General features: G+C 32.8%; 3 protein-coding genes across 4 annotated transcripts; all 3 read right to left on the reverse strand.

The window, feature by feature from the left end:
* Positions 1-1,340: 1,340 nt before the first annotated feature.
* Positions 1,341-3,732, reverse strand: LOC107960319 (uncharacterized). Of its 2 annotated transcripts, XM_041112407.1 has the most exons (5): positions 3,576-3,732; positions 3,384-3,500; positions 2,269-3,274; positions 1,939-2,078; positions 1,341-1,837 (listed from the first exon to the last, which is right to left on the reverse strand). In XM_041112407.1, the coding sequence occupies exons 1-3, from the start codon at positions 3,656-3,658 to the stop codon at positions 2,809-2,811; spliced, it is 666 nt and encodes a 221-aa protein (XP_040968341.1). In that variant the 5' UTR covers positions 3,659-3,732; the 3' UTR covers positions 1,341-1,837; positions 1,939-2,078; positions 2,269-2,808. The 2 variants fall into 2 exon arrangements, with proteins under 2 accessions (XP_040968341.1, XP_016752132.1); XM_016896643.2 differs by having other exon boundaries at positions 1,939-3,274.
* On the reverse strand, positions 1,562-2,745 carry LOC107961091 (uncharacterized). The gene is made up of 2 exons (XM_016897329.1): positions 2,269-2,745; positions 1,562-1,837 (listed from the first exon to the last, which is right to left on the reverse strand). Exons 1-2 carry the CDS (start codon positions 2,743-2,745, stop codon positions 1,562-1,564), a joined length of 753 nt encoding a protein of 250 aa, XP_016752818.1.
* A 13,075-nt stretch (positions 3,733-16,807) lies between the features above and the next one.
* Positions 16,808-18,978, reverse strand: LOC107960318 (F-box protein At2g39490). The gene is made up of 5 exons (XM_016896642.2): positions 18,816-18,978; positions 18,629-18,739; positions 17,592-18,516; positions 17,272-17,433; positions 16,808-17,189 (listed from the first exon to the last, which is right to left on the reverse strand). Exons 1-5 carry the CDS (start codon positions 18,905-18,907, stop codon positions 16,872-16,874), a joined length of 1,608 nt encoding a protein of 535 aa, XP_016752131.1. The 5' UTR covers positions 18,908-18,978; the 3' UTR covers positions 16,808-16,871.
* Positions 18,979-22,524: the final 3,546 nt, after the last annotated feature.

Genomic DNA, 22,524 nt, shown 5'->3' on the forward strand with positions numbered 1-22,524 from the left:
ATAAGAAGTGGGTAAAGGTTGTGAGTTTAAGGCTCAAGGTAGAGTCAAGGTTTATAAGATAGGGAGTCGTAACTTGTGTTGTGTTAATAGACATAGGGAGGCTGAGAGGGTCTTATAGTTGAGACTCTACATCCATGAGATTAGATGCCACAATCGAGGGTATATGGTTTATGACTTGAGGTGATAACAACTACGAAAGAGTCATAGTCACGATGTAAGTTATTCAAGATGGTTGCAATGTGCTCGATGGTCCAAATAAGACTGTCACATGCAAAGAGAGTGTCACATACTTCTTTAATCTAGGAAAGATAATCTCGCATAAAAAAGGCACATTTGCGGAGAGAGCAAAGCTTGCAATGGAGATGCACCACGTTGGTTGTGGAAAGATACAAAAATACTTGAGTTAAGGTGGACCAGATGGAAGCCAAGGTTTCTACTCCAACAAGTTAAGGTAGGATATTTGGGCTCACAATGGACAAAATCTATGAGGCAAGTGTACTGTCTTGTTTAAGAAAGAGAGTGTAGGCTTCAATTGGGGCAAATTCACCGAACTTGGTGACAATAAATTTTGAGGGTAGGAAGGTTAAACAGTTAAGGAAATGCCCCAAGCTATGGCCACGAATGGTAAATAGAACATGTTGTTTCTAGAGAAGATATTTTTTTCATCCAATCTAACATTGACATGCTTGGTGATGAAGAAAGACCCATTTTTATCGCCAGAAAGCTGAGGGAGGGGGATCAGATTCATCAATAGTATCAAATCATGATGAAAAAGGGACGGGTATGGCAAGCTAAGGTTTAAGTATGGAAGGTCGAAATCACTGGCTCTGATGCCATATTAACGATACACAAGAAAAGATAAAAAGAGGAAATAAAGGGAAAAATAGCTAATCCATTATATTATTATTCAGAAAACCATATTCTTTCCCGCCGTAAATGAGCGCCTTTAAATAGATTCATAAAAATGTCCTTTTTAACAGATTTGAGAATAAATTCAAAAGAGGTTGCTATAGCCGTGTAACATGGCAATAGTCTGTGAGAATGTACAGTTCATTCACAATTCTTACTAATAAAGGCTCATATGAACATGATCCGAAAAATTTTCATCAACATTTTGAACCACTTTAAACTTGTACAGGTACTTCCCTTTCTTCTTTAACTTGGCTACTTTCATTAGATGCTTCAAATATTTCCTATTGGATTTTGATATAATAATAGGATTATTGTCTTCGAATTGTTGAAACATTGACAGCAACAAAAATAGCAAAAACAAAATTGAATTTGCTAAACAAAAATGAAACTGAAGCAAAAGAGAGAAAAGAGTTTGAACAGTAAGAGTATTAAGGAAAAATCAAATCTTCATTCATCATTCAAAAGATATATAAGTTACAAAAAAACAAATTTGGACAGTTACCTACTAATATAACTGCTCCCACTAATACACTAATACAAATTTGAATTACAAGTAAAAGTAAGCTGACATTTCAGCTATTACATCAAGAGCAAATAAAAAACTAATCCTACTAACTTCAATTGACAAGTTACTAGGTAACTAAGTAAGTTACATTTGAACAAAATGAAACAAAATGTTGAACAAGCTGCTGCACTCGATTCTGCTCCATTGCTTGTCTGCTTGATGAGTTGCTGGCCATATGTTGCATTGCAGGCCAATGCTTAACACGAATAAAGGTAATAATCGCCTTGCCATGAATATCTCCTTTTCTTCATCTGCAAATCCTTTTAGTTTGACAGTTATGAGATCATTGAGCTTGTTAGGAACAATGCCTAAAGTTGAGAATTTTCCTGTGTTAGGCATGTTATAGCATTTTGGATTGATCTGCAAGTTTGATCAACAAATATTTACTAAGATATAGGTATTGGTATAATCATTTGAATATATAAAAAGAAATTGAAAGGAATAAATAAACATAAATGTACCAATCTGAAACTTATGCGTGTATGCATAACATTGCTATTAAGGCGTTAATAGATTCTCTTTCCATTGAACAATCAATCCACCGAAGTTCTTTTAGTTTCCTCAAACAGACAAGAGGGTCTCTACTTGAAAAGGGCAATTTCTTGCACATTGATGTCAGAAAAAACAATCAAGAAGATGAAAGGTTAGTAACTATGTTGCTTCGGCTTTTCTTTGTGAAAGCACTCATTCGAAGAAATCTCCAAATACATGAAAATTCTTGAAAAAAAAAACATGTGCTCGCGGTTATTACTATGGAAACATGAAACTGAACATTTCTTTACTCATCATACCTCGAAAAACCATCTGCATATTGTTAGAGATCGAAAACCATTTATAGTTCTTAAAAGTTTGTCGAAGCATTTATACTTGTTGGCGCACTCAAAATCGTTTCTTTCCAAATCCAAGAAACCATGATAATAAGGATAAAAGGAAGGCTTAAAGTCCCATGTCCATTCTGTTAAAGGACATTGCCTAAGATCAAGCATGGCATCTTCCTGGGGTAGTCCACGGTCACGTATATGAAACCCGCCAGAAGAATTACATTTGCGGTACAATTCAAACCGAAAGGAAACTAAGTGGCCTCCGTATCTGAAGTAATTCAAACAGCAACCTTCAAAACTGAGAGATTGTAACTGGGGGCAATCGAGGACCACTAATTTATGAAGCCCTTGGGTCTCTTTTATCTGTAAAGATTGTAATCCATTGCATTTGGCGATAGTCAAGCTTCGCAGAAATGGCAAATTTCGCACCAATGAAGAAACTGCCATATTAGACAGTTGGCTTACTGATATGAGATACAGTGATTTCATTTTCATTGTGTTTGAAGATGTTTATTGGGTTTGCAGTGGGTGATTTTCCTCATGCCTCCACCAATCAAACCACATGTATGGAGGCGATAAATGGTTAGTCGATGCAAGATTCGGCTTCAAAAACAAATCAAGTGGCCTTGGTAATTTTTGTTTTTCATCCGAAAAATCAAGTTGAAGTGCACCCTTGCTGGAAATGCTAGCAACAAACTTGCCTCTTCCATGACTAAACTCAAATCTGAACCCCCATTTATTTCTAGGCCTATAGTGTGTATCGAAATCATCAACAAAGCTTTGTATGACTTTAGTGGCTGCTTCCATTGTTATTACATCATGGACTGGTTCCAACAAAGCCTCTTTCCAGAGGCGTTTCCAGTGAGTTGAAAGAAAAGAAGTTCGGACAGCGGATTCAAAAGGGAGGAAGGAAATGATGTGGTGAAGGATGTTATCAGGCAAATGACTGATGTAATCATTAGGGTCCATCTTATTACTGTTCCAAAGGGAAAAAAACAACATTGATCATATCAAAACTTGGAACTTGTTTGATCATAAAACAAACATAATCCCAAAGTAAATGTATATATACACACTTAGCTGACCTTTTTGGGATATTGAAATGTTTATACGATTTCTCTCCATCATACTTCCATATATGGAAAAGTGATGGAATAATATGGTGAAGGACATCATCATTTAGACTACTGATATCCAAATACCTGATCCAATACAACAAGGTTGAACTACAATACTGAAAATTTAGAAGAAAATGATAATTAATAGAGAGTTGTTACCTGGAGCTTGAAGTGGTTGTTGGGTCAGGATCATGCCTCTGTTTCTCTTGGTTAATTTTCTTGCTTCTTCTCTTCTTTCCCATTTTTTGTTTTTCTTTTCCAATATTTTTTAGGTAAAAAAATACAAGTGAAATGACTTTTCAACTTCGGTGGTTTGGAAGATGCCAAAGGGCCAAAGTCTAGCTAAATATTATAACGCGGCCAAATGAACTTTATGATACTGATGAAATTATAAAACTATTTTAGGGGATATGAAATATAAATTTTTGAAAAAAAAAACATAATGTAAATTTACATTAAATGATTTTGGAAAAATCAAAGTGCAATGTACCTATTTAGGTTTAGAGCTTTGGTTTTTAAAAGGGTTTTTGGGAAAAAAAATTGGGGGAGAAATTATGAAAAAAAGTGTTTTTGGGTTAATTTCTAATTTGGGAGAAATAATTTTTCTCTCAAAAAACAGCTTATTTAAGAATATTTTTATCTCAAAAGTTATTCTTAAAAGCAATACTAAACATACCATTAGTTAAACAATTATGATGGTAAAGTTAATAACTTTGTAAAAGAAAAGGAAAAGGAAAATGAGGTTATAAGAAAACAACAATAGCACAATGCTAAAAGATATGGAAGAAGTGGCCTTCAATTTTGATAAATAATGTGGAAACTATGCTAATAAAGAGAACATTTATTCAATAATAAAATTAAATATTAAATGGAAAACCGGTGGCTGTTATGGATATAAACAAGAATGTTGTTATAGTAATCTCAGCCAGATTAAATACAAACAAGTTATGAAGCATGTCCGAAAATCATGACAAATCCTTGAAAAAAAAACTAAAAACAGGAATCAAACATAATTGGAAACCTTAAGTTGATATGCAAATGATGACATATTTCATCATTAAGGATACCTCTACATTGCAAATTTTAAATTTAAAAGTGATTCATCTCTCTTCCATATCTGCTTATTTGACAGATAGAGTTGGACTCATTGTTGGAGTTTGGTTTGGATCCATATCATTTATATTTATTTAAGTCTTAATAACTTAAAATATGATTTTCAAAATTTTCTCAAATTTATTTATATTTAAAAATTTTTAACCCAACCCCGTTTAAATTGTTTATAGTATATATAAGCATGAGTATTAAAAAAAATTTAACATTTTATTTTCTATCATATTACTAAATAATATTTGAAAATATTTTTAATTATCTTTATATGTTAGCAGTAAATATATAGTTGGCTCAGTCTGTCAGATTGTTAGTTAGTTAGCTAGTATTAGTTAGCTGCAATTATTCATATTTGTTATATTTTCTTGATTCACTTCCTATATATATTTGGCTGCTTATATATGTGTAAGTTTGACATATGAAATATTGCTTTCCTTATTCATCTCTTTTCTAGTCTTCTAATATGGTATTTGAGTTGGTTTTTTGAAAGTTTTTTCCCTGAAATTCGTTATGGTAAAAGATCGAGAAGTTGTTGGTAGCAGTTCCAATGTTTCCAAGAACTTCACTAACACGAAGATCAATATTCAGCTTGATGAAATCAATTATCCTCTGTAGAAATAGCAGGTATCTTTTTCTTTGGAGAGTTATGGTTTGGAGTCTTACATTGATGGTATTCAGGCTGTACCTCCTGAGTTTGTTTCTGATAAGTCTGGTCATCTAGTTAAAAATACTGAAAGAGTTTCATTTAATAAACAAGATAAAGCCATAGCATCTTGGTTAGTTTCCGTTGTCAGTCCTGAGATTTTACCAAATTTAGTCATGTGCCAATCGGCTGCTAAAATTTGGGAAGTCATCAGTCAGTCATATTCTGCTAAAACAACTACCAAGATTATGAATCTTTGATATTCTTTGTACTCTCAAAAGAAGGGAGATCAAAACATGCGTGATTATTTGAGAAGCTTAAAATGATTAAGGATAATCTTGGTATATGTGGAGAAAAGATATCTGATGCAGAGCATATTGCAACTATTCTTAATGGTTTACCTAGTGAATTTGATTCAGTGGTCACCTTAATCACCACTAGTAGGCAAGCTTATGACGTACTTGCTTTGTCTTCAATGCTGATTGATCTTGAAGTTAGGCAGAAGTCAGGTGTTATGGTTGGGCTCTTCAGTGTTAATCTCGTCACAAGTTAGTATACTTCTCATGGTGTACAGGGTTATCAGCAGCCTACAGAAGGTGTGTCTGATTCAGTTGGATATCGAGGCAGAGGAGGTTCATTTCATCGAGATCGAGGCAGAGGTCATTTTTCAAACAAACCTCAGTGCCAGTTGTGTGGAAAATTTTGGCATATTGTGCAAAAGTGCTATTATCGTTTTGATACTTCTTTTACCGATTTTCCTGAGCCTAATGCAGGTCATAGAGGTGCAAGTGCTAATCTTTGCTCAATACGTGATGTTGATGATGACAACAAACATAATGTAGCATGTGTTTATGTTTTTGCTAATGGTTCTTTCGTTTCTTTGAATGTTGCTATTGTTGGAGAACATGTTTGGTTTCCTGATTCAAGGGCCACTTCTCATCTCATTCAAGATGCTTCCAGTGTGATAAATAGTGTTTCATATACTGGTACAAGTAAGGTCATTGTTGCTAATGGTCAATCTTTGTTAATTTCTAGCACTGGCCAAAATACCTTGCTTACAAATAATAGACCTCTCTATACGAAAATTTTGATGTATTGACTTGGCATGAAAAATAACTTTATGTTTGTGTCATAGTTCTCAAAGGATAACAAGGTGTATTTCGAATTTCATGCTACAAAATGTTTTCTTAATGATGCATGCTCTCATCAAGTGTTGTTGCAAGGAGTTGTGCAAGATGGGCTGTACAAACTAGAGGTTGTTAATACTAGTGAATTTGATTCTATAATGAATGTTGAAAAATCCAATGTTAGTCTATACAGTGTTGGTGTTTCTTATGACACATGGCATAGAAGACTTGGCCATTCCTCTTCAGATGTGATGGCTCAAAATTTTAATTCTTGTAAAATGAATATTCCTAAGAATAAAGATGTTACTCTTTGTGTAGCTTGTCAAATGGGAAAGAGTCATAAATTTCATTTCTTGCGTTCAAAAACAGTCTATACCATGCCTTTGCAGCTCATTAAAACTGATGTCTGGGGTCCAGCTCCTAAATATTCAAGTGGTTTTTGATATTATGTCACATTTGTTGATGCCTAATCACGTTATACTTGGAATTATTTTCTACAATACAAATCTGATGTTGTTGCTGCCTTCTTTCAATTTAAAAACCAGGTTGAGTTAGAGTTTGATAACAAAATTAATGAGGTTCAATTTGACTAGGGGGAGAGTTTCGAAGCTTGTTATCTCAACTCAACTCTTTTGGAATTAAGCATCGAATCTCCTGTCCATATACTTCTGAACAAAATGGTATCGTAAAATGAAAACATCGATAGGTGGTGGAACTTGGCCTTACTTTGTTAGCTCATTCCTTTATGCCTATGAAGTACCGGCCTGATGATTTTTCCAGTGTTGTGTTTTTAATCAACAAACTTCCAACCAAGGCTCTTCAAGGGTTTACTCCTCATGAGATGCTTTTCAAGACTCTATCAAACTATTTTTTCTTGAGGGTTTTTGGTTGTTTGTGTTATCCTCATCTTAGGCCATTCAATAACAATAAAATGTAGTTTCGATCAGCTCATTGTGTTTTCTATTGGGATATAGTAGCATGCACAAGGGTTACAAATGCCTTGATTCTAATGGCAAAGTGTTTATCTCACGCCATGTGGTTTTTGATGAATCTATTTTTCCTTTTTCTAGGAAGTTTGCTGTCAGTGTATTCTCACATTATATCCTAAAGATGGTAATTACCAAGTTTCTTGATGTCTCTTCAACAACACCAGGTTTATCAGTTGATTCAGTTGTCTCGTCATTAGCTACTTCAGCTAGTTCTTCTGCTTTTGCTTCTAATGACTTAGCTATTGATTTTCCATGTGAATTCTCTTCAAGCTCTAATATGAGAAAAGTCACTCCATCACATGGTCGTATTGATTCTAGATTTGCTTCTTCCGCTTTGGATGTTACTTCTGGTTCTTTTGGATAGCCTGGTCCACCATTGGTTGACTCTATTAATGAGTCCTCTACTCATAATCATCTTATGATTACTAAAAATAAGGCAAGAATTTTCAAGCCAAAGGTTTACTCTTTAGAACTTCAGTCCTCAGTTTTTCACGAGCCTCGAACTGTCTATGAGGCATTGGTTGATCCTCAGTGGCGTGCTACTGTTAAAGAAAAATATAATGCTATTGTTCAACAAGGCACTTGGAGTCTTACTTCATTACCTTCTAATTGAACTACAGTAGGGTGTAAATGGATTTTCAAGAAAAAAAGGAATGTTGATGGTACTGAGGCTCAGAAGAAGTCTAGATTAGTGGCTCAAGGCTTTTCTCAACAAATTGGACATGACTATAAGGAGACTTACAGCCTTTGATCAAGGATATAACAGTTCAGATTATTCTTACGCTTGCTTTGTCTCACAAATGGAAGTTACACCAAGTGGATTTTAATAATGCTTTTCTTAATAGAGATTTACAAGAAGATATCTACTTGGTGCAACCAGTAGGGTTTGAACGCACTGGATCAAATGGGGAGTAGTTGGAAGTGAACTCCATGAAATATGATTATTTCCCAGAAAAACCACATATCCTGAGGTCATGAAATATGATTGGTTTACAAGAAGATACCTACATGCTCGAATCCACGCAACTTCATTTTGTTTGAGAGCATGTAGCTGCTAACAAGTTGGAAGTGAACTATGTTCCCTCTTTAGAACAAGTAGCTGATATGCTGACTTTTATAAATAAATAAAAAAAGCTGATATACTGACTAAACCACTAGTTGTTGGGTTGTTCAATTACTTCAAACAGAAACTAAAAGTGTGTGCACCTGATGAGTTCCAGAAGAAGGCTACTGAGTGAATTTTTTTTTCTGTTGCCATAAGGGAATGTTAGCAGTAAATATATAGTTCACTTAGTCTGTTAGATTGTTAGTTAGTTAGCCAGCTAATGTTAGTTAGCTGCAGTTATTCATCTTTGTTATACTTTCTTGATCCTCTTACTATATATATATATGGTTGCTTATTTGTGTGTAAGTTTGACATATGAAATACAATATTACTTTCTCTATTCATCTCTTTTCTAGTCTTCAAATATTATAGAACTTGAAAAAAGCCTAAGCAAAATAGAGATTGATTTTATTTTTAAATTCATACGACAATATTAATTGCTTTATTTTGTATTATATTTTTAAAGAGCCTGAGCATAAAATAGAACTATAGTTCAAGATTATTAGCTATGGTTGTGATAGTGATATAATTAAAAAAATTTTAAACAACCATTGAATTCGAATATTAGAAGTTAGTTTTAAGAAAAATTGTAAAACTTATTATCATTTTCACAAGTTTTACAAATTTTTAAAATTCTTATGATTTTCATAGTTTTTAAATTTTGCGTAATTTTTAATTATTTTAAAATATTTCAATGATTTCCCTATTTTTTATATTTTAAATTTATTATAATTTTTTTACAATTTTTATAAATTTTTAACAATTTTTTAATTTTTAAACAACTTAAATTTTTTATATATTTTTAAATAAATTTTAAATTTTCTAAATAATTTTGGAAATTTTATAATTTTTACAATTTTTTTCATTTTTAAATATTTTTATGATTTTCGAATGATTTTTGGCCAATCAATGTGTCACACCAATGATCAAAGTTCAACGTGCCACATCACCTATTAAAAATATTTGAAATTGTTGCAATGTGCCAAAAGAAGTACTCACTTCCTTCACCACTACGACAAAGCAACAACTTACCATATTTGGAATTGGCTATTTATTGAACCAAATCTTTGGGTTGCGATGATATCGTGGAATGATCCAAACTCATCAATGAAGATCAAGTCACTTGGAGAAACATGTGTTGAAGATCGAATTGGATCGAGTATGTCAAATCCCTTGGACCAAAGAAGTTGGATCAAATCAAAACTTGACTTATCTACCAACAGTTCATTTTGCTTTGGTCGTTAATATTATAATGCATTTAACTAATTTAGCTACTATATAGAAGGGACTATGATTGATCTTCATTATGTTAGCAAGTCTCAAAGTCCTTATATAGTAGAGAGACTTGTATAGGTTTTTGGTACAACACTTATATGTTCACTTAGGAACATTATTTGTGAGAGCGCATTCTTGATTGTAAAACCTTCATGTAGTTGGTTTTGCAAGCTAAGTTATCAATGGGAGAATTTAGTGGTAAAAGATCTAGTCTTTTGAGTACAAAACTGGGGAGTCTTTACTAGGTGTGTTAGAACTAAGTTCATTGGTTGTTTTTGTTCCAAATATATTGGATTCATCTCATTGAGCTAGACTCCGTAGATGTAGGGAAACTAAATTGCGTAAACCTTTATTGTCCCCTATTTTCATTGTGCTTGTTACAATTATTGCAGGAAAGCCTACTTTTGTATTCACTTCTACTCATATTATGTTTCTTGTAAACTTATCAATTGTTTCATGTCAACAATTAGTATTAAAGTTTCTAACCACAAGTTATAGAGGGATCATCAACCACTCGTCCCCTTATGTTGGATATTGGCCATAATACATACTAGAAGGCATGTATGAAAGCTTACACTAAATCTATTGATGAAAAGGCTTGGTGCTTAGTTCTTATAAGATGGGAGCCTCTTATGATTCACACTAAAGCTGGAAGAATGGCTAAACCTGATGTACAATGGACAACTAAAGAGGAACGTCTTGCCAATGCTAACCCTAAAGCATTGTATGCCATCTTTAATTGAGTAGATTTGCAAGAGTTCAAGAGAATTGCAAAGTGCATGATTACCCAAACAACCTAGGATATTTTACAGACTGCCCATGAAGGGACTAACATAACTATGTAATCAAAATACAAATGCTTACCTCCATATTTGAAGCCTTAAGAATGCAAGAATTAGAGACCATAGGAAAATTTTATGAAAAGTTCTGCAATCTATTAAATCAGACATTCGCTCTAAGAGAAGAATATTCCAAAACCAAACTAATTAGGAAAGTGCTAAGATCTTTTCCTAAAAGGTTCTCTATTAAGGTCATTGCTATTGACTAAAGACTTTGAAATATTGGAAATTAATGAACTCATTGGTTCTATGTAAAATTTTGAAATGAAATTTGATGAGGCTTGCAATAAGACATAGGATGAAAAAAATATTACCCTCTAAGTAGGGGAGAGAAAGTGCCAACTTCCTACAACACTACGATTGAAGAACTTTAGGAGTAGATTACATTACTCATACGATATACCAACAAGAAATTTAAGAAGTAATCAAGGAGGATTATGAAGTTTGAATCTAGCGTAAATGCACCAAGGAAAAATCTAAGAAGGAATCATCAAAGAAGAATATGATAAAAATAAGAAGAAAGGTGTGTAATATATGTCAATGATATGGACCCATCTAATCTAAGTGTGCTAACGCTCTAAAGAAGAAGAATAAGTCACTATGCATGACTTAAAATGATGAAGATTAATCCAGAATTGAGATTTAGATGAAGACCATCTCAACAACTTTGTAGCCTTTACAGCTAATAATACGAAAGGATCTAAAGTTTATTCAAATAAAGATTCTGATGGTGGTTTTGATAAAGAATTCCTAAAGACTTACAGAATCATACTTGGAAAATGGGAGCATGTATGTGATATGAATGCTCACTTATTGAAATAAAATAGCCATTTGAAAGAAGAAAACTCAAGGCTAGGCAAGTATGAAAGCTAAAGAATCTCTTCTTGCTAAAGAACTTGATAATTTAGTAAAAACCTAGAAGGAACTTGTTGCAACCAAGCTTACACTTGAGAAATTCAATTTTAGCAATAATAAGCTTGATGAGCTCCTCACTATAAGGAAATGAGATCTAGGAAAATGAAGAATTAGTTATATAGACAAAGGAAAGGCTACAATCAAAAGTCCTACTATCATTGTGAAAGCTTCAAAAAGCTCATGTTAGACCAAGAAGGCAATGGATTCTCATAAAGCAATGTTTCATTATTGTAGTGCCCCTGACCATATTAGACCTTGATATTTCAAGATGATGTAACACCCTATACTCGACTCAATCCCTAAGATTGAGTTAAAGGATGCCACATTCATTTTCGAAGCAACTACAATCATTTTATAGACAATTAACATAATTTAACGAATTAAATAAATAAAAAACATGCAATCAGTAGGTTAAACAATCATTATCGGGCTTGTTACAAGCTTATGAAAGCTCTAAAACTAATTCAGAATAAAAATAAGACTACATTGAAAATCTCTAAAATTCAGGGTTAACGTCGCGACGTGAGGGGTACCTTATCGTGACACGACATATTTACTTGGCTAAATGGCCTCCTCATCACGACGACGTAAACTCTCGTTGTGCCATGGCATGGGCTCAAAGCTTGTCAGACGACCCGTAATCGATATTGCAATATGGGTTTCTCATCGTGACAATGTTCGAACAACACCACAACGTCACAGATTGTTTCTGCAAAATTCGTTCAAACAAAAACCGACAATTCAAAGGTATAACCATGCAAACATATTTCAATTTTATTTTAGACCAAATTAACAGTAAGTAAGCAATTTTAAGTTGACCAAAACACACTTATATCATATTTAAAACTTCAATTTCTATACAACCAACACAAACATCCTCAATAGTATTAACAAACATATACATAAAACATTTACCATTCATATGATATAACCATAAAAAACCTAATTCACTAAGAACATAACATTAACAGCATTTTCTTACATTTTAGTTCATGTTCAATGTCTATTCATAAACAACAACTAAGTTACCATTTCATAACTTGACATATCAACCTATAAGCATATATGCATATGTAGGAACCAAAAGACTCAACCTAGGTACATGCAATTGTAATAAAAAATAAGAGGATTACAAACTTTCTGAATCGGGAGTCATTTGTTGGATGTTGTAACTACACTCAATCTATTAGGATTTTATTGTACTTGCGCACAGAAAAACAAAACATATGTTGAGTAAATATCTCAATAGTAATACTATGATTTAAAGCCTTAAGTAAGTTCTTAAATGTGCATATCATTAATTTTTAACAGAATTCCATGCCAATTTGCATCGGCACTTAAATCTTACATAATCATGCTCTTTCCCACTCTTCATACCCATAATTTACTCATTTATGTTATTCTACCATTTATATATATACACAATCTACATGTATACCCAATTCCCATATTATCTTTTATATCAATTTTTGAGCTTATGTCTCTTGATTCTTAAATGCTTATCAAGTTTATTATCAACTTAATAATTCTATCATCCCGGGTTGCCCATCAACATGACTTTCTATACAATGCCTACCACCCTGGGTTGCTTGACAGCGATAATTTTTCCTCATTTCAAATTAGTCATCTTGAGTTGCTCGAAAATAATGACTTTGTTAGATTTGGTGTTCTATGTGTAGTATTTTCGTCTAAGTACACTTGTAATTTTTTCGAATAGATTGGTTAATAAAACAAATTCATTGATTAAGACTAATATACTTTGTATTATTATCCTTAAAATGGTTTTTGCACGCAAAGAAAAATGGAAGCAAATGTTGCTCATTGGTTGTCTAATGTTTAACTAATACTAAGCGGTATTACATGTTCAGATCGTGATACAAAAAGACAACTTATATTAGTAGACAAAATTAAACATGTCCTTAGTCTAATCAGAAATGAGTAAATTGATTGAAAGACTAATATGTCGTCTATCAAGTCCAATTGGAGAGATGTCTTATCTTAGGCATCGAAGTAAATGATTCCCAGAAGATAGAGACATAGATGTGACTGACTGGACTAACAGTACATCGGACTGGACCCAAGAAGAATAGATTCTGAATCCGTTTACAGATTTTTTTTCACTTGAGACGTTCATAGTGTGGCATACCTAAATCCTAAGTGGATAGTATACAATGTAAGTGTGACTCGTATACTTTGATGTAAGTAAAAGCCTGAGTTAAAATAGATAAGGAACCAAAAGCATTGGGCGTATAACTTCTATAGTATGTAGCGTCATTCACAACAGTGGAATTCACAGCCCGAGACATGGGTAAATGATATCTTTTCATTTTCATTACATGGTTGATGAAAAGTAAACATGGCAATGGGCCTTGTCTTTATGATGAATGACTTAATTACTATTCGATAGTAACTGACTTTTTATAAAGGAACATGTGATGGTTACCATGAGATAAAATAGGATTATATTGGGAGAACAGATATTATTCCAAAGAGATCAAGGATATCTTGCGAGGATAATACACTTATAACAAGGCCAATGAATGAGCATTGAGTAGTTGCTTTCGTAATGGTATGTCATTGGAGAGAGTTTATCTATGATACTATAGTGGAATGATTTCGTGACTAAATGAGTTTATAATTAATAGGCGAAAAGCTGAAACTTAATTATAAATCATTTGATCTTCAACTATATATATCCAATCGGTTCCTTCGCTAGCTCGTTGAAACCAGAAATGAATTACAAGTTTGACTAGAAATGAACAAAATTAATAGAAAAAGAGAAATGAGAAACATTCATGAATGATTATGGTTTTCTCCAAAATGGAGAAATAGAATCATTTGGAAATGAATGTAGGTTTCTAAAAATGAAAATGGAAATGATCCATTTGTAATTTTATACGAATTAGTTAAAAATGATTGGAAGAATGAGTTTATGTTTTGAATTGTTTTGAAGCCCAAAAATGAAAATAAATCATCCAGTCATAATGAACATGTTGAATTGTGAAATATTGAATGAATTTCTCAAATTTTTAACAGGGGTAAAATCGTGAAAATTTTACTGAGGGTAAGATAGTCAAAATTTTATCAAATGGATGTTAATAGTGCCTTCTTGAATGAATTCCTGAAGGAGGAGATGTATGTGGCACAACTTAAAAGCTTTGAGGACCCAACAAAGCCAGAGCATGCTTACAAATTGAGTAAGGCATTATATGGTCTAAAGCAAGCCTCTCAAGCTTGGTATGAGAATGTTTCAATTTTTTATTGGTCAGGGTTTCTAAAAGGGATTTATGGATAAGGCATTGTTCATTCGAAGGTATAAAGGCACTACAATCATGGCCTAAATGTATATTGATGACATAATATTTGGTGTTACATTAATAACTGCAAATGACACATTTGTAAAGATGATGCAAAGTGAGTTCGAGATGAGCATAGTGAGGGAGTTGTCATGCTTCTTTGTCTTTCAAATCAAACAACCTGAGGATGGTAGGTTTTTATTTCAAGAAAACTATGTAATAAATTTGGTAAAGAAGTTTAGACTAGAGAGATCTATCTAAGTATGCCAAAACACTGATGTTTATCAAAGAAAAGTTATGTGCAAATGCTGAAAGAGTGCCCACCTCTGCAACTACATTCAAAAGGATGATTGATAGTCTACTTTATCTTATAGCCAGTTGACCTGATCTATGTTTCAACCATGGTGTATGTGCCTAATACTAGGCAGATCCAAAAGAATCTTATGTGAAAGCGGTCAAACAGGTCATTAATACGTTCATGGAACACTTGATCTTGGAATTTGGTTCTCTGAAGATAGTGTACTGAGTTTAGTATGGTACAGTGATGCTGACTTGGTTGGAAATGTGGATGACCATAAAAGCACATCAGGTGGGTGTTTTTATTTGAGATCAAGTTTAGTTTCCTGGTAGAATAAGAAGTAAGGATCAATTTCTCCTTCAACATCAGAAGCATAATACATAACTGTAGGTAGATGTTGTGCTCAACGGCTATAGATGAGACAAGTGATGAAAGATTTTGAGATTGTCATACATGTTTCAACGACTTATTATGGCAATACTAGTGCCATAAACATTTCAAAGAATCATGTGCTACTTTAAAGAACCAAGCACATTGATAGCAAACGCTATTTAGTTTGAGAATAAGTTGAGAATGAGTATGTTGAATTGAAGTATGTTTCTACTTAAATCCAACTAGTTGACTTGTTCACAAAAGCCTTAGATTCAAATATATTTGAGAGCTTGAAAAGTTCAATCGAGATTTGTCGAGCTTGAGTTGTTGACTGTGTTTGGGAGGCATCTAGACGACATTGCTTGATCCATTTTGATTTTTCTGGGCAACTATGTTGATAATTGGTTTTTCAATAATTTTGGTGGCTAATGAAAATTGTGGCACCATATTTTTTTATTTTTGGTGGGGAAATATTGTATTTGAAAATTTTTCTTTCCATATCTTGGAGAGATTTTTCTGGAGGTGCCAACTCTCTTTTGCTATAAATACCCAAGAATATCCCCTTATGCATTCATCTGTGAACCCAACCTTCAACATCTCTATACTCTATCTGTATACTCCCTCAAGCTTAGCCTGCTAAAAACTTCCAAGTTCTTGTTTCTTAATAAAACCCTAAAGCATTTCTTCAAAAAAAACTTTCTTTCTTTCTTAACAATGACTCACGTAAAGATAACCTCTCTTGAGCAATTAGAGAAGGAACAACAAAACCAACAGTTGGTGATGAAACATCAAACCCCTCAGTCAAAGAGCCCGTTCAGTCTGTCAAAGAAGACATGAATCTGTTGGAACATCTCAATAGACTTAAAAAGCAGCTGATGAGATTAATGTGCTGTTGAATAACCCTCCTATGCTTGAGCATACTCCAATTGCAGAACACAGAATTGTTGCTGCCGCTGTAGCAAAACCATCTTCTTTAGAAAGCCTTACGGATCCTTTTGCTTTTACCACCAATATTCAAAAACCTGTGGTGGAGAGCCTAAAAGACTGCCTTTAACAATATCATTTGTAACCAATGAAATTATTCAAATAAGTACAATTTTTATCCTATGATTTTGTTATATCAGCCAACATATCAATATAAAATGTAAAATAGTTAAATTTCTAGAATATTGCTATTTCAATTAAAATCAGAATTTCAAGTCAAAATATTCTAAAATTGTTAAAAACAAAGAAATACTTCAATCGATTTCTTAAGCTACAACATCCTAATGCCGTAATTGGAAATAAAAAATATTTGGATCCAATTTTTTTGTTTGGATGTCCAATAAAAAGTATGGATTTGGATTTAAGCCAATCCAAGCTCAATTTCATATGATTTCAACAAAATTCTGGATCAATTTCTTGATAGGAATTGAGCATTAATAATAATAATAATAATAATAATAATAATAATAATAATAATAATAAAACCTTAATGATTCAGATTAAGTTAAAGGTTGGCATGAACATGATTCGGAAAATTTTCCGAAACATTTTCAACCACTTTAAACTTGTACGGATATTTCCCTTTCTTCTCCAACTTGGCTACTTTCATTAGATGCTTCAAACATTTCCTATCTGATTTAGATATAATGACTGGATTATTGTCTCCAAATAATTGTATCAATCGCCTTGCCATGAAAATCTCCTTTTCTTCATCTGCAAATCCTTCTAATTTGATTGCTTTGAGATCACTGAGCTTATCAGGAACAATGAATAAAGTTGAGAATTTTCCTGTGCTAGGCATGTTATAGCATTTTGGATCAATCTGCAAGTTTGATAAGCAAATACTTACTAAGTTATAGGTATTGCTACTTATAACATAAAATATGTAAAATGGGAAGACTTACAGTGACATAAAGTCTTTCCAAGTGAGGACAAAGCTTCAGAAACCAAAGTAAGACATTGATTGATTCTCTGTTCATTGAACAATCAATCCACCAAAGTTCCTTAAGTCCGCTCAAACAAAACAAAGGGTCTCTACTTGAACTGAGCAAGCAACACATCGATGTCTGAAAAAAAAATATGAAAGGTTAGTAATTATGTTGACTTTCCATTCTTAAAAGCATCTATTCATGTCAAACATGTATCCGTCATTCTTATACAAATTTGAGTAACATAGATTAGTACTACATGAATATGAAAGTGAACATTTCTTTGTTGAACATACCTCGAAAAACCATCTGCATATTGTTAGAGATTTAATACTCCTTATGCTTATCAAAATTGATTTGAAACATTTTTTCTTCGTGGTGCAGCGACAAAGGGTTCGTTTATGCAGATTATAAGAATAACAATAACCAGGAGGCTTTTCAAAGTCCCATGTCCCTTCTGCTAGAGAACCTTGTCTGAGATCAATCGTCGCATCTTTCAAGAATAAACCACACTCACAGATACAAATCCGGCGAAAAGTAGTACATTTACAATACCCTTGAAACCGAAAGGACACTAATTTGCCTCTATATCTGAAACATCTTAAACAGGAACCTTCAAAACTGAGAGATTGTAACTGGGGGCAATCGAGAACCACTAATTTATGAAGCACTTTGGCCTCTTTAATCTGTAAAGATTGTAACCCTTTGCATTTGGCTATAGTCAAGCTTTCAAGAAATGGCAAATTTGGCACTAAAGATGAAACTGCCACATTAGACAGGTGGCTTACTGATACGAGATACAATGATTTTACTTTCATTGTGTTTGAATATGGTAGTTGGGTTTGCAATGGCTTCAAATCCAAATCAAAGGGCATTGGGAATTCTTGTTTAACAGCTGAGAAATCAAGTCGAAGTGTACCATTTCTAGAAATGCTAGCAGCTAAGATGTTTCTTCCATTACTGAACTCAAATATGAAACCCCACTTATTCCTTGGTCTACAGTGTGTATCAAAACCATCAAGAAAGCTTTGTATGGCTTTAATGGCAGCTTCCATGGTTACATCATGGACTGAATCCAACAAGGCCTCTTTCCAAAGGTGTTTCCAGTGACTTGAAAGAAAGGAAGTTCGGACCGCAGATTCAAAAGGGAGATACGAAATGATGTGGTGAAGGATATTGTCAGGCAAATTACTGACGAAATCATTAGGGTTCATACTATTACTGTGCAAAAGGGAAAAAAATTTGATCATGTCAAGACTCAAAACATGTTTGATCATAAGCCATATGACAAAATCCCAAAGTGAAAATATACACAGGTTACCACTTGACTGACCTTTCTGGGATATTCACATGATTATACAGTTTCTCTTGATCATAATTCCATATAAACGATGGAATAATTTGGTGAAAAACGTCATCTTTTAAACAATTGGTATCCGAATACCTATCAAATACAACAAGATTGATCTAAAATACTGAAAGTAGAGAAGAAAATATAGTGATCAAGTAAGAGTCGTTACCTTGAACTTGAAGTGTTTATTGGGATATTATCATCTGGTTCATGACTCTGCTTCTCATGCTTAGTTTTCTTGTTTCTTCTCTTCTTTCCCATATTTTTGAGGTCTTTGTTCAGTATTAAAAGCCATATAGGCGAGATGATTTTGAACTCTCTCGCAAAAGAGGCCAAAGTCTTTCTAAATATTATAATATAGCCTTTGTTAATAACTCAAATCAACTTTATGATATTTGTCAAGGAAAATTAGAATTTCATTTTAGTGGGGGAACGAATTGTAAATTTTTCCATTTCCTTGTAATTTTATAAATATTAATATAATTTAATATGGATTGAAAGTTTAATTAATTGATAAATATTATATTGATAATAAAAACATTAATAATAAAATAGTTATAATTATAATGCTTTTATATTCAAGATTTAATAGAAATATTACTAATAAATAATTATTTTTATATTATATTATATTATTAGTTTTATAGATTTAAAAAATATGAAAAATATACCTAATACAAAATAATAATTCTTAATTGCTTAACTTTTTGTAACACCCCAAACTCGTATCTATCGTCGAAATAGGGTTACGAGTATTACCGTACAATTGGAACATTTATAATTAATTTCATTCAAAGATCATAAACATATATTAAAAAACAAGTTTAACATTTCAAGCTTACTTGGGCCTTAAGCAATTCAATTACTAATCATTTAACCCATTCAAAATATGATTAAACATACTCAAAACATGTCAAAACAATCATCCTAAGTGCCTAACTAATGTACCATCATTGGTACCATATTTTATATCATCAAAACACATCAACAATGCATCATCCAAATTAAAGTTTAAAATATGCCAAAATCATTCAATTTAGCCTAACAAAAAGCTACTTAAGACATCAAGCTTTAAGTTTCATACACATATCAAGCCTTTGGTCATAACACATACTAACATTTAGCTTCAAACATAAACATATAACTCAATTTACATCACATTCATAAAACAACTAACAACCAAAAACATCCTAGGTACATGTCATTACAAAATTAAACATCACCACACTTGAGATTGGGATTGTTGTTGGATGTTGAGTCGGTGATCAAAATAGAGTACTTAACTTACGCACGAAAAACAAAACTGCACACTGAATAAAACTTAGTGATATTTCTATAATTCGAACACTTTAAGACATGATATGATACATGAATGCTCAAATTGAATTCTATAATCATACTACTATTATAACAACCTAATTTTCAATAGAGTCGGAAACAGTGATTCGAGATCACTAAATTCGTTTAATAAATTAATATTTATGAGTCGAGTGTGATTTTAGAAATATTATTAAATTAGTGAATTTTGTGATTTAAAATAATTATTAGGTAAATTGGGTTAAAAATGAGGAATCAAGACCTCAATTTTGTTAGAAAATTTTAACGTTTTGATAGTTAATTAATTAAAAAGGACTAAATTGAAAAAGATCCAAAACTTATTAATTAGAGAAATAGGGATTTAACAGCTCAAATAATAATTATGAGAGGACCAAAAGGGTAATTAGACACCCATGGAATAGGCTGGACGGGGCAAAATTGGAAAAGAAATAAAATTTAATAGTTAAAATTGGACTAAATTGAATCTCTAGATATTTCTTCATTTTTCTTCAGCTAAAACGCCATTGAAGAACCCTTAAGAAGCTGGTTTTCATATTTTAGCTTCATGTAAGTTTAATTCTTTCTCTTTTCTTGAATTTTTTGTGTTTGTAAGACTTTTGCAATTAGGTCCAACTATTTAATTCATTAATTTTTTATTCTATGGGTAATTTTGTAAGTTACCATAGATGAGTGCTGGATATTTATGATGAATTAACATGGATTTGAAGCTTTGATTTTATTATATGATGATTTTATCAAGTAATTTCAATAGAAATTGATTTTAGGATCTAATTGTGAAAAAGTTACGAATTAGGGTTTGGTGTTGAAATTTTGAATATCAAAGGATTTATAGTAGCCTAAAATATAAAGTGTTAATTGATAAAAATTATCTCAATTGATGGGTTAATTGATCAGGGACTAAATTGTAAAAACTATAAAAAAATAGGGTAAATATGTAATTTCAAAAATTTAAGGGCATAAACTGTTAAGTGAATTAGAATTGAATTTGATGCTGATGAATGGAAACTTTTATATTATATATCAAGAAGCCAAAGATAAACATGGAAAAGAGAAATTAAAAGAATAGTTCCTGAATTTCTACAACCTCTACAAATTACCCCAGGTATGTTCATATGGTTGGAATTTTATGATTATTTTTTAATTTAGGAATGATATAATGTATTAATTCATATGTTTGTTATTGAATTATGATTACTGTAAAAACATGAAAATTGGATCAAAAGTTCAAACTAAGTGGAACGCGGGATTGAGTACTATCGCTCAGTGATAAAGTATGAATTGCCGGATAAGACCATGGTTGGACCATGGCAATGTTTAAATGTAAGACCATAGCTGGGCTATGACATTTTAGTGAAAAGACCATAACTGGGATATGGCACCGTGAACGTAAGACCATGGCAGTATATGTATATGTGTAAGACCATAGTTGGGCTATGGCATCCTGATGATAAGACCATAACTAGGTTATGACATTACGAGTGTAAGACCATGTCAGCGGCATGACAATATACGTGTAAGACCATAGTTGGACTATGGCATCAAGTAAACGATGTACTCAATTCCGTAAGACGTTCTCTAATTTGACAAATATTGGTAAGTGTCATATGGATTAAAGTGATAGAATTTAAGTAGTTATTGATATTGAGCTCAATCAAGTGAATTCATCATTTGAAATTGTGATTGGCAGGAAGTGATAGTGAATTGCAAGTTTATGATTTGTTATAGTATGTTCGGTAAGATTTAACTTTAAAACCAATGAACTTACTAAGCTTCATTAAGTTTACTCGTGTTGTTGGAGGATTAGATTAACACATCGGGCCATACTATCCAGGTTACTGCGGTAGATTTTGTAATACAATCCTATGGTTTATATAGCATGTATAGGGTTGGATAGATGTAAATGATGCATATATATACATGTTTGTTTGTAAGAATTTAGTAGTAGATATTAGTAAATTAATGAATGGAGTTATTTTGGTAAATTTATGTAAATGAGTTTTGCGATGACATATTATATTTAATACATGATTTTGGCTGGAATTGGTTGCTTGGTTGGGATATATTAGTGTACTTCTATGTTGTGTGCAGGTTGATATTAAAAAGGGTGAGAAAAGTGGCCTTAAAATGGCCTATTTTCATCCACACAGGCAGAGACACGGGCATGTGTCTTAGCTGTGTGTGAATGTGTCTTAGCTGTGTGTGACACACGGCCTGGCATATGGGCATGTGGTCTGGCCGTGTGTCCCCTACACCTTGAAATTTCAAAACAGAATGCCCAGGTTTTGCACATGGCCTAGCACCGTGTGACCCAAGTCAGTAGCTACCCTAATTTGAGCACGGGTTAGGAAACAGTCGTGTGCCTCACATCGAATGCCCATATGGCCTAAGGCACGAGCATGTCTCCTGGTCGTGTGTATCACACTGTTGGCCACACGGGCGTGTGTCTACTCTTAAAAAAATTTTAAGATTTTAAGAAAAATTCCCTGAGTGTTTGGTTTAGTCCCAATTCACTTCTAAAGTGTATTTTGAGCCTCGAGGAC

This window comes from Gossypium hirsutum, chromosome A05, assembly GCF_007990345.1.
Source record: "Gossypium hirsutum isolate 1008001.06 chromosome A05, Gossypium_hirsutum_v2.1, whole genome shotgun sequence".
Lineage (NCBI taxonomy): Eukaryota > Viridiplantae > Streptophyta > Magnoliopsida > Malvales > Malvaceae > Gossypium > Gossypium hirsutum.

Excerpts from the sequence above, each read along its gene's own strand:
- LOC107961091 (XM_016897329.1), bottom strand. The coding sequence starts at position 2,745 with ATGGCAGTTTCTTCATTGGTGCGAAATTTGCCATTTCTGCGAAGCTTG. Across the intron at positions 1,838-2,268 it reads TATGCAGATGGTTTTTCGAG|ATCAATCCAAAATGCTATAA; the intron begins GTATGATGAGTA and ends TCAAACTTGCAG.
- LOC107960319 (XM_041112407.1), bottom strand. The coding sequence starts at position 3,658 with ATGGGAAAGAAGAGAAGAAGCAAGAAAATTAACCAAGAGAAACAGAGG. Across the intron at positions 3,501-3,575 it reads ACAACCACTTCAAGCTCCAG|GTATTTGGATATCAGTAGTC; the intron begins GTAACAACTCTC and ends GTATTGGATCAG. Across the intron at positions 3,275-3,383 it reads CATTTCAATATCCCAAAAAG|TAATAAGATGGACCCTAATG; the intron begins GTCAGCTAAGTG and ends CCTTTGGAACAG.
- LOC107960318 (XM_016896642.2), bottom strand. The coding sequence starts at position 18,907 with ATGGGAAAGAAGAGAAGAAACAAGAAAACTAAGCATGAGAAGCAGAGT. Across the intron at positions 18,740-18,815 it reads ATAAACACTTCAAGTTCAAG|GTATTCGGATACCAATTGTT; the intron begins GTAACGACTCTT and ends TGTATTTGATAG. Across the intron at positions 18,517-18,628 it reads CATGTGAATATCCCAGAAAG|TAATAGTATGAACCCTAATG; the intron begins GTCAGTCAAGTG and ends CCTTTTGCACAG.